The sequence below is a fragment of the Nyctereutes procyonoides genome, unplaced genomic scaffold (genome assembly GCF_905146905.1).
Source record: "Nyctereutes procyonoides isolate TBG_1078 unplaced genomic scaffold, NYPRO_anot_genome, whole genome shotgun sequence".
Classification (NCBI taxonomy): Eukaryota; Metazoa; Chordata; class Mammalia; order Carnivora; family Canidae; genus Nyctereutes; species Nyctereutes procyonoides.
The window spans coordinates 37,941,777-37,953,821 of NW_026575020.1; the positions used below are offsets into that span (position 1 = coordinate 37,941,777).

The 12,045-nt window shown below is 48.2% G+C and overlaps 1 protein-coding gene across 6 annotated transcripts in view; it reads right to left on the bottom strand.

Moving 5' to 3' along the window:
* The window catches only part of LRSAM1 (leucine rich repeat and sterile alpha motif containing 1), a 40,101-nt gene that overhangs the window by 10,465 nt on the left and 17,591 nt on the right, over nt 1-12,045 (bottom strand). For all 6 annotated transcript variants that reach the window (XR_008663412.1, XM_055317494.1, XM_055317489.1 and 3 more), the window contains 8 exons: nt 9,600-9,629; nt 9,050-9,172; nt 8,689-8,828; nt 7,529-7,573; nt 5,728-5,798; nt 2,624-2,723; nt 1,064-1,151; nt 390-464 (listed from right to left, as the gene is read on the bottom strand). Coding sequence is in view for 5 of the 6 variants with exons in the window: in XM_055317494.1 (XP_055173469.1) it covers nt 390-464; nt 1,064-1,151; nt 2,624-2,723; nt 5,728-5,798; nt 7,529-7,573; nt 8,689-8,828; nt 9,050-9,172; nt 9,600-9,629 (672 nt within the window). In the remaining variant the exon portion in view is untranslated. The remainder of the gene's footprint in view (nt 1-389; nt 465-1,063; nt 1,152-2,623; nt 2,724-5,727; nt 5,799-7,528; nt 7,574-8,688; nt 8,829-9,049; nt 9,173-9,599; nt 9,630-12,045) is intronic.

Sequence of the window (12,045 nt, forward strand, 5' to 3'; positions counted from 1 at the left end):
CTAGGGAGACCAGCCCCTAGGCCAGCAGTAGAGCCTAGACTAGAGCACAGCTCCCTCTAGGTGGGGCAGCCCCTCGGGGACAGCAGGCACCCCTCTGTCCTGGTGGGACACCTGACCTTCCCCAGCAACTCAGTCTGAGTTGACGGGGGTGGCTGGGGTGGAGCTGACTGCCTTTTCACAGAGAGAGGTTCCTGCCTGGGGCACAGTGGACGCAGAGGCCACCCAAGCAGTCAAGGCTGCCCACAGGCAGCATGAAAAATAGCAGAACTGGTTACAATGTGGGGAGAGGGGGTGGGAATGGGTATCTGAGCTGGCGCATGAAAGCCACCTCTGCAGTCTGGGAGATCACGCAGGATGGGGTTGGTGGGGGCCACAGCTCCAGCACTCACCTGCTTCCTGATCTGCTGGTGCATCAGGTCTTTCTTCACCTGGAGAGCCTCAAATGCGGCCTTCTGCATGGCGCTCTGCAACAGAGATCACTGGCCGCTTGGAAGGGGCCCAGGCCAAGGGAAAACACAATCTGCTCAGAAACACCTTCATGTAGGACTTCTCTGTCTCTTAGGGGGAACAGAACTCTTCAGTTCACATGTTCACATTTAAGAAATAATACCTATGAAAGGCTTACTGAGCCAGACACTATGCTCAGTGCTGTTCCTGCATCGTGCACTGAATTTCCACAACTGGTGACATGGGTGCTTTTAACTGCCCCATTTCACTGATGCTGTTTGGAAGAAGGCTGTTGGCGCTCTCCTGTGGGCTCCACCTCAATGGAGTGGTCGCCACGTCCTGCCCCCTAAGTCCTTACAACGGAGCCACACAGCATGGGTAGTAGGTGCCTGCCAGGACAGTGGGGGATGTTTCTCTAGATCTCAGAGATCAGAAAACCATCACTCTCTCCCTCTCCCTGCCCCCCTTTCCTGAGGGTCTGTACACTTCTAAACATACTAAGTATCTTTGGTCTTATAAGCTAAGGACAGGGCTCTATGCAGACTTCCGATGCTCTGCCTCAGGCTCCCTGTGCCCAGCTTGAGCCCCTGCCCTCACACCCTGGGCCAGGGCTCACCTCCTGTAGGATCTGGCTGATGGCTTTGTTCTGATCCATCTGCTGCCATGACAGAATCTGCTGGAACCGCTCATCCATTTCGGCCATGCTGCCAGAAAGACAGCAAATTAATTCACTCTCTGAACATTTTCTGAGCATCTACCAAGGGCCAGGAACCTTGGAGATCAAGATAAACCATTAACTCATTCAATGATACTCAAGAAGCACCTGCTGGGGCTAGATCCTGGGACAGACATGGAGTTTGTCTTAGAAGGAAGGTGATAGAGTTGGTGTGTCTAGGTCCTCTCATCCACCCCTCCATCAGAATCCCCTCTGCACTGCTCTTTGAAGTGGTGGCCTGCTTCTGCCCTCCCACCTCTACCAACAAGGAGCTCATGACCTCCCAGGTGAGCCACCTGGGACAGGAGAAAGCTCTCCTTCTGAGGCAGTAACATCCATGCCCTACCCTACATCTCCAGCATTTCTCACCCTGGCCGTGGATTTGCTCTTAGTCCTGTAGAAAAAGTCTAGTGATTTTGGCACAAAAATACAAACCCTGAAGCCCTGCATATATGTCCATACTTTGGCAGAATCTTGGTTTTGAGTTTATTTAATAATAATAGCTGTTATTTATTGGACCCTCTTGTGTTACTAGTGCTGGACACTACGTTCAGTGCTGTAGCAAACATCATGCTCATTAAATTCTCCAGCAATTCCAGGGTAAGTTACTGTGACTTATCCCCATTTTTCTGATAAGACGGAGGCTCAGGAGGGAAATGGACTGGCCCAGCACTTCACGGTTACTAACAGAAGGAGAACCAGAGTCCAGGTCAATCTGTCACCAGTGCCCACGCTCCTAGGCTCTACCACAGGGAAAGGAGGGAGAAACCCTTGTACCTGTGAGGACACAGGGGAGGCTAGCAGCTGTGCCAGAGCCTCCCAGATAGGGGGAGAAACACCAGCGCAGCCAGTGCTCCCGGCCCATCTCCTGAGCATGGAGAGCTTTTTTCCACTGGCTGTGCTGACACCTGTGGCTCCTTCAATAGACTAACCCGCAGCAATGCAGTGAACTTGGCCAGCCAGACCCACAGCTGCTGCCAGTGTGAGAGCAGCCCTATCAACACCCCCTCGAAGGCACCCTGCTCCCAACCTCTACAGACCCTTGGAGGTTGATGAGTGCACCATGGTTAAGAGTACAGCCCCACTGTCTGGGTTTGAACCCTGGCTCTGCCACCTGCAAGCTGTGTTTCCTTGAGTATGTCACATGGTCTCTGAACCTGAGCTGTGGTGGCAAAACAGGGCTAATAACACATAACGTCACAAATTCAATAAGCCAACACATCCTTTGGCTGAGCGCCTGGCTCACAGGAAGGAAGTGCAGGAGACGGGGGAGTGACTGCTGTCACTATACCAGAGCCTGACCAATCATGGGGTCCAGCTAGAGGAGTCATAAAGAGCAGTCACCACTCGCCCCTGACACACAGCCAAGGCTGGCAGGAGGGATGGCTCTGCCCAGCGCTCACCCCACGGTCCTGGGCCCAAGCGAGTGCCCTCAACACAGGAAGCCTCTCCTTACCTTACCTGGAACAGGCCTGATGGACCAGGCTCTGCCTCTGAGACTCGTAGGCCATCTGGATGAGCCGGTTCTTGCAACTCTCTGTCAGCATCTGCTGCATGGCGGCTGAGGAAACATGGGGGCAAGGCTGAGAAAGGAGCGCCACTCCTGGGGGTGAACCTTGGAGGGTTCACCTCATCAGCCACCTTTAAAAAACACTTTTTTTAAAAAAAAAGATTTTTTTATTTATTCATGAGAGACACAGAGAGAGAGAGAGAAAGAGAGAGGCAGAGACACAGGCATAGGGAGAAGCAGGCTCCTCACAGGGAGCCCAATGTGGGACTCGATCCTGGGTCTCCAGGATCACGCCCAGGGCTGAACGTGGCATTAAGCCACTGTGCCACCTTGGCTGCCCTAAAAAACACTTAAAAAAAAAAAAAGATTTGAGAGCCCACACATGCACAAGAGCAGGAGGAGGGGCAGAGGGAAAGGGAGACAGGATCTCCAGCAGATTCCCTGCTGAGTGCAGAGTTCAATGTGGAGTCGATCTCATGAACCCGGAGATCAGAACCTGAGTTGAAACCAAGAGTCAGATGCTCAACTGACTGCGCCACCCAGGTGGCCCCTTGCCCCAACATTTTTGAACTATGGAAGTAATTTAAACTTGAAAAGTCTAATTGTAAAACACCAGACAGTACACACACACACAAATCTTTTAGATTTCATTACCCAGAGATATTAATTTTGATATACATTCTTCTAGTCAATTTTTAATGCATATATATAGATTTTTTAAAAATTAAGATGAAAGAGCTGAAAGAGAACAGAACAGATATTCGTATACCCATGTTCACATAGTGTTATTCACAAAAAACAAAAAGGTGGAAACAACCCAAGTGTCCACTGATAGATGAACAAAACATGGTGTACATGTAAGCGGAATACTACTCGGTCTTTAAAAGGAAAGCAGTTCTGATGCCTGCTACAACACAGATGACCCCCGAGGATGTTCTGCTGAGTGAAGCCTGTCACAAAACGACAAAGATGGTAGGATTCCACTTACAGAGGGTACCCAGTGTTGTCAAATTCAGAAAAACAAAGTGGAGTAGGGGTTCTACACAGGCTGGGAAGGGGAGAGGGATGGAAGATTTTTGTTTACTGGGGACAGAATTTCAGTTGGGGGAGATGAAAATGTTCTGGAGATGGAGGAGAGTGGTGGCTGCACAGCAGTGTGAATGGGCTTCATGTCACAGAATTGTACAATTAGAAATGGTTAAAATGGCAAAGTTGGGACGCCTGGGTGGCTCAGTGGTTGAGCGTCTGCCTTTGGCTCAGGGTGTGATCCCAGGATCCAGGACCGAGTCCCACATCAGGCTCCCTGTAAGAAGCCTGCTTCTCCCTCTGCCTAGGTCTCTCTCTCATGAATAAATAAATAAATCTTTAAAAAAAATGGCAAAGTTTAGGTTATATATCTTACTACAATAAAAAATGAAAATGTTACCACACTAAACACCACTTCTCAGTTTTTGTGACTCTTTCCCCATGTCCACATAGCAGTGTGAGGTGCTGGCAGCAGAGTACAGTGGGGCAGGATCACCAAAGTTTATTTAGATAATCCTCTATTGGGGGGCATTTGGTCTCTTTTGTAATTATTAAATGATAAACATCCTTGTGCTAACAACCTTGTGCAATCTGATTATTTCCTAAGATTAATTTTTAAAAGAATACAGTTTTAAGGCGATGAATAATAGGAGCCACCCGTTCTGCCCTCCAGAAAGATCCTGCTGATTCCTTTGGCAGGACACAGGACAGTCTGATACCATATGTCCCCAACAAGCATTATTATTACATTCTCTGGACTTTTTGTTGTTTTTACTGAAATTTTTTTTAGTTATAAAAATACCACTTGCTCGTTTTTAAAAAGCTAAGTAAGGGGCGCCTGGGAGACTCTGTTGGTTAAGCGTCTGCCTTCAGCTCAGGTCATGATCCCAGGGTCCTGGGATCGAGCTCCTGCTGAGCAGGGAGCCTGCTTCTGCTCCCTCTTCTCACTGCTCGTGCTCTTTCTCTCTCCCTCGGTCTCAAATAAATAAATCTTAAATTAATTATAAGCTAAGTAATAACCAAGTTTGAAAAGCTGGAAACAAGAGTCCCTGGTACTGATACTATTCCTGATCAGTCAATTTTTTAAACATCCTTCTGGAGATGCAAACAGGTTTTCTTTTATATAAATGGTGGAGAACAGTGACCTTAAAACAGGGACATAAGGACACCTCCTCAGGAAGTAGGGAGGTGAAGTAGGGTATGGAAAATGCTTGGCATAGGGCCTGGTACACAGTGTTGTACAGTATCCCACTCCAATATCCAGGCTTGGGAGGACAGGGCCAGCCAAGAAGAATCATGGCTTATTTTACAAAACAAGGAACAGACTCCTTGTCTTCCTTGGCACATGGTTTGATGCTCTCAGTGCTCACAATCAGGCGGAAAGGCCCCCCTGCCCACCCAATTAAGTGTGGGCACAGTGTGGTGCCCTAGGGCCAGTATGGGGAACTCCCAGGAACACAAGAGAGGCCAACCACAGCTTTTGATAACAGAAACCCTATGGCCTTTGTGAAATGCTTAGTGCCAGGCATAATCTCATCTGACCTTCAAAATGACCCCATGAGGTAGAGAATTATTCTCCCTATTTCGTAGATAAGAAACTGAGGCTGGGGATCCCTGGGTGGCTCAGCAGTTCAGCGCCTGCCTTTGGCCCAGGGCGCAATCCTGGAGTCCTGGGATAGAGTCCCGCATCGGGCTCCCGGCATGGAGCCTGCTTCTCCCTCTGCCTGTGTCTCTGCCTCTCTCTCTCTCTCTCTCTCTCTCTCTCTGTGTCTATCATAAATAAATAAATCTTAAAAAAAAAAAAAAAAAAGAGAGAACACTGAGGCTCTGAATAGTCAGGGGCCAGGAATGGCCCCGAGGTCATATGGCTTGCTCCAGAGTTGGCCTGACCCCGGAGCCCATGCTTCACTGCTGGACTTTAACTGCCCCTCTCGACCCTGCTATACCTGGCCAAAGGGAGAAGGTGGTCTCTCCTGCCCCCAAGTCAGACAAGCTCTGTTCCCAGGACCCCACACCCCTCCCCACTTACAGGCAATCTCACGTCTCCGCAGGTTCTCAGTCTCCTCCTGGGTTATGGACATCAACTGTTCCATCCTTATTCTAAGGGGAAAAAAAAAATCCATCCGTTTACTCAGCAGATTTAACACTTCCCACAGGGAATCCCATCTGATGAACACCACCTTCTCCAGGAAGTCCTCCTTGAGGTGCCAACCTAAACAGGCTCGTTATATCCCATACTTCCACAGGAGCCCTGTTTACCTCCAGCCTTGTAGACAGAGATTCTGGCATAAAAAGATGAACACTCCCTTAGGAAAATGGGCAGAGGACACAAACAGCCACTTCATAGATGCTTAAATACAAGGAACCAATAAACACATGGAAACACATGGAAAGAGCTTTATGTTACTAATCACTAGAGTACAGTCTTTCTACCTCCCAGGGTGGGATGTCAAGGAAAGTGAGGAGTGCTGATGGCAGCAGTGAAGGGGAAGCAGGCATTTTCAAGTACTGTGAAGAAGAGCATAAGCTGGTAAAACATCTTTTAGTTTAGAACGCCATTTGGCAAGACCTATCGAAAAGCCTGAAAAGAAAACCTTCAAAAATATTCACATAAATGCATACGGATATATTCAGGAGATATTTACTACAACAGCGTTTGTAATGAAGAAAACCTGGGAACTTACATGTCCACAGAGCACTAATTAGGATATAATCACTTAGTGGAATACTCTACAGTTATTACAAACGAGGCTTTGGGCATGGAAAACACATCCACAATACAGTAAATGAAAATTAAAAAGGTCATCGGATGCATGTACATGCACACTGCATGTGTAGGCATCGTTCCCCACAGTAAACTAGTAACAGTGGCTTGCAAGGAATATCTTTTCATCTTTCTGCACATTGCACTTCATTGGAAGAAGTGTCTGAGCATCTCTGCCTCCTGCCCAGGCCCACAGGCTCCTCAAGAGAAGGCTGCAACCGGTGCGCTGCTGGAGCCGCAACAGGGAGAGGGTGCTTGCACAAAGGGCCCAACAGGGAGAGGGTGCTTGGTTGGCGCGTGCCAGATAAACTGGCCATAACCCGGCTTGGCCTTGACCACCTCTGGCACCGCAGCACTGCTGCTGAAGTGGCCAGGGGAGGGGGCTACCCCCCAGGAGTCCTTTCCAAGCAGCCAGGTGCCTAGAAGGCCAGCACAAGTACCACAACAAAGTCCACAGGGCTATTTTGGGATTCCAGGGAACCAGGAGGGATTCCAGATAATCCTTGGGAAGGTGGGGGGAGGGGAGGAGAGGGGTAAGGAGAGAAGACGGAGGGAGAGGCAGAAGAAGAAAGCTTCCTTCTCAGCTACCATCTTTCCTAATTACTAAAAGGGGGAAAACACAAAGGGAAAAACCCAAAGATCACCACCTCTAATTTCTGCCTCAGAAACATTTGGTAAACCACTCAGCGTGGCTCCTTTTGGTCTCTGAGCATAGATACATGCTTTCTTGAAGAAATCCTGTTCTGCTATAATTGCAGTCCCTACTTGACTACTTCGCAACAAACTGTGTTTCCCTTAATAAATGGATTTTTCTCAACATTTTTATGCTAGTAATACAGTTTGACATTATAAATATTTTTGTCTCAGTTTTTCTTATGAATGTACATGTGTGTTAAACTTACAGGTGGTGATTCTTTTTGATTCAATATTCCCTAAGGAGGTGAATATCTCCTTACAGCTTTAGGAAAACTTTCTGGCATAAACCTTGAGAATCACAAGGCCTCTCCCTGAGCCCCTCCCCTAACCCCAAAGTAATGTGGAGAAAGTGCTAGAACAAAACACTGACCTTTCATTTTCCAGTGACTTCAAGATCTCAGAACTTTTCTTTTGCCTGTAGAGAAAACCAAAACTGTAAAGGTCACTGCAGCTGTCACCAGCAGGCCTGTTTCCAACAGAACTACTTTCCTCTCACTGCACTGGCTGTGCAGAAGGTACTGAGGAACCAGCTGGGGTTCTCAGCCTCAAAACCTCTGGCTGTGTGTCATTGGGCCAGTTACTCAGCCACATCAATCCCTGGTTCCTCATCTGCAAAATGGGATCCTCAGAAAAAAAAAAAAAAGCTTCACGGAGTATTTTTCAAGAGTGAATAAGAGAATATACACAAAGTGCTCAGCACATAAGCAGCATCTGACAGAGGTAGCTTTCCAGGATGCCCAGGTCGGGAGAGCCCACTGTGTGGTACACATGCCGGCTCGCTTGGGCGCCATATAACTACTACATGATGGAGGAGTGAGGAAAAAGCAAGAGGAAGCCTGGAAACAACAGGGAACGTGGTGAAAGCCCGTTTCTGGAGGCTTTCCACAAGGGGCCCTAACTAGAGCTTCTGGAGACTTTGATCTGGCTTCCTTTCCCCCAAGTCCACTGAGGCCTGCTCCTAGCTGTGCCTACCCTGGACACGATTTGTTAAGGCAAATCTCACTATGGCTGACCTCAGAGCAACACATTACTTGGAACCTAGAATACTGGAGCAAGACGTAATCTCAACTCTCCTATTAACCTTCCTCATTTTACAGACAGGACACTTGGGAGGCATGGGTCCAAGGATGAGCTACAGACCAGGTCAGGCCCAGAGCAGATGCTTTTCTCTTTAGGTTGGTGCAAACTGCAGCACCAACACTGGACCCTAACACAAAAACTCTGGGCAGGGGCAGCCCGGGTGGCTCAGTGGTTTAGTGCCACCTTCAGCTCAGGGCATGATCCTGGAGTCCCGGGATCGAGTCCCATGTCAGCTCCCTGCACGGAGCCTGCTTCTCCCTCTGCCTGTATCGCTATCTCTTTTTCTCTCTGTGTCTCTCATGAATAAATAAATAAATCTTAAAAAAAAAAAAAACAACACAACTCTGGGCAGGAGTAGACATCATGAGGGAGAAATGGACCCCTATTCCAGGCTCCTCAGAGGGTGCCACATCAGGGAAATCCTCTGGGCCTTAGGAGTAGGGGTCTGACCTCTGGTTCTCTTGCAGGAGCTTCTGGATCCGGTTGGAGATGTTCTGCTCCGTCTGCTTCAGCTGCTCCTGCAGCCGCTGCCGCTCTGCGTCCAGGTAGCGCTGGCGCTCACTTAGGCCCTGCTCCAGCCGGGACTGCTCCTGCAGTGGGACAGCCAGCCAGCCTCAGCTGGCAGCCAGGGGCTCTGCACCAGTTTCTCCCCTTGCCCTGCCAGGCCTTTCTGTGTGATCTGGGCCCGGGCCTTCCCCTTGCTAGGCCCCTCGGGTACCCGTTACACAAGAAGAGGCTGGACTAGGTGATCTGTAAGGGCCCCCCTGGCAGAGAGTGAGCAGACAAGCCCCCCACATAGCCATTCACAGACCTCCTTTACTGTCTGGAGGATCTCATCCTTCTGACTGTTGCTCTGCTGAAGGAGCTGCGCATGCTCTCGCTGCCCAAGTTCCAAGCGCCGTTCAAACTCAAGTTTCTCCAGCATCTTCTGTTCCTAGAAGAAGGTAGATTCTGGTAATGGCTGGCAAGGCTCTGTGGGTGCTGGGACATGGGAGCAGGGTAAACCCACCTTTTAAACTCTGAATAGTGCAGGCTGAAGGTCTTAACACTGAGCCACACCCCCCACACCCAGTGCCTCCCACCCCCTCCCTGGGCCCAACTGTAATAAAACATTCTGTTCACTGGCAGAGGCTGGGTTAGGGTCTGGGGTCCCTGGACTTCAGACTTCTCATATGTGAAGGGGAGATACCCCATTACCCACCAAGGCTGTGTGAAGATGTGGTGAGGCAAGGTAGTTAAGAGGAAAACTTTAGTTTCCCCTCTATTTAGAGATAGGATCAATTTGTTCCTTCAAATCTTTTATAATAGTGGAGATCTTTGTTAAGGAGAAAAGTGACCCAGGAGAAAAGACACTTTATTACCTTCTTCTTCTCGTAGTCTGAGAACCTATTCTGGGGAGGGGAAAAAAAACAGCGGTCAAGAGAAGGTGACAACAGTGGGATTCCCGGGCCAGGCAGCCTGATGCCACTCAGACTCCAGCTCTACCCCACGGCATTGCATCAGAATGGTGGTTGGGGGGCAAGGGGGAGCAGTGGGGACATGGGGACCAGGGGGAAAGGTAGGCTGATAAAGGGTCCCGGGGGCTCCAGTGGACACCAGGGCAGAGAACACACTGTAGGAAGCTCTGCAGGACAGTTCTAGGGGTGCAGCACTGAGATGGTGTGGCGTTCCATAAAGAGGACCAAGACGTGGGATGTGTGGTTCCCTTTCTGTACAGCACACCCGCAGTGCCCCAGGGCTCCAGCCCACCACAACACAGATGCACAAAGGCACATGTACAGATTCTGCAGAATTGTTCTACAGAGTGAAAAGCCCAGCAGTAACAGAGATGGTCACTTCAGTAAGTCATGGTGCATCCATGCAGTGGATCACACAAGTGCTAAGTAATGGGGAGAGGATGGGGAGCCTCAGAGAAAGAGGTCTGTCACCTTTCACTCTGTGTGCACCAGGATTCTGTTCTTGTAAGAACAATGGCAACAAAACTCAACTCTGGGTTTGGTATCTGTTGAGACAGGACTCAAAGGAGATGCATTAATAGTTCATGAGGATTTCCTCCAGAGGGTGGGACTGCAGGGGTGGTGGTGGTGGTAGGGAATGGAGGTAATTCCCTTGGTTTATGTATTTCTATATTGTTCAGATTTATAACAGGGAGCATGAATTACTCTTGTAGTTAAACATAAACACACACAGATATTTTGAAGTGGCCCTTGTATTTCGTTACCCAACTCAGAGGCCAGGATCAGTCTCTGTCTAAGCTGTAAAAGCAGCATATTATAAGGAAATTGGATTTGTCCTTTACTGAGGTAGGAGTAAAATTTTTAAAATTAACTTTTAATTATATAGATAATATCTGAATATATTCTCCTTATAAAAAAATAAAAAGCACAGCCTATAAAGTACCTACAGAGCATTCCCCAGCCTGATCCTGGTTCCCTCCTGTGCCCACTGCCATGTAAGCACCATTATCAGATCCAAGTACATACCATCTAACTTACAAAGTGCCTTTAGAAAATATAGATTTGTCTCTGTGTGTTCATATATAACTTAGGTTTTAATGAAGGCAAAATTCACATTCTGTAAAATTCATTCTTTTTAGTATGCAGTTCTAAGCGTTTTGACAAATGCAGTCATGTAACAGTCACTACAATCAAGATAGAGAAGCACCCCATCACCCCCTAAAATTCCCTCATGTCCCTTTGTCAATAAACTGTCCTCTTAGCCTCCCACCCGGCCCCAGGTTAATGTCTATTACTGACCTGTTCTATTTCCTATAGATTTTCTCTCTAAACATAAGAGGGGGATTACATCCATTGTGTTCTGCAGCCTGCCCTTTTCATTTACACATATGTCTGTGATCCAAGTCTGGATAGATCTCATACACAGTAGGGACAGGACACAGCTGGCTCAGCCTTTGCCTGTTGGCAGACATTTAGGGGGCTTCCAATACTTCACTACTGCAAATAAGGTTGCAAGGAACATTCCCATGCAGGAAGCATTTACCAGTGTCTCTCTGTGGGTATGTACGGAGAAGTAGGTCTCCTGGATCATGGGCTGTGTCCATTTAGACTTCTGACCCATATTATCAGGTCATCTTCCACAGTGGGAGCACCAGTTTCCATTCCCAAGAGCAATTTATGAGGCCACGGTTTCCCCACACTCTGGCCAAGAAATTAAAGTGACACTTATGCCAGTCTAAGGGAGGAAATGGTATTTTATTGTTTTAATTTACCAGTTACTGATTACTAGAGGAGTTGGGCATTTTTTTCATGTTTACTGATCATCTGTACTGTTTTTGGTTTTGTTATTCAGTAAGCTCTACACTAATGCAGGGCTTGAACTCAGGACCCTGAAATCAAAGTTACATGCTCGGGGGAATCCCTGGATGGCTCAACGGTTTGGCGCCTGCCTTTGGCCCAGGGCACGATCCTGGAGTCCCGGGATTGAGTCCCGCGTCAGGCTCCCGGCATGGAGCCTGCTTCTCCCTCTGCCTCTCTCTCTTTCTCTCTCTGTGTCTATCATGAATAAATAAATAAATCTTTAAAAAAAAAAAGAAAAGAAAACAAAGTTACATGCTCTACTGAATGAGCCAGGCAGGTGCCCCTCATATGTACTAGAGGATTCCTGACGTACCTGTTGATAGATCTCTACCCCTTCCCCCCCATGGGATAGTTTTTTTGCTTCTTACCGCTTCAAAAAAGTGCTTTATGTAGTCAGCCTGCTAATCCTGCATAAAAAGTGTGTGTTGCAAATACTTCCTGAGAGTAAAAGCTGACATGATTTCCCTGGATAGAAATCTCCCCCTCTAAT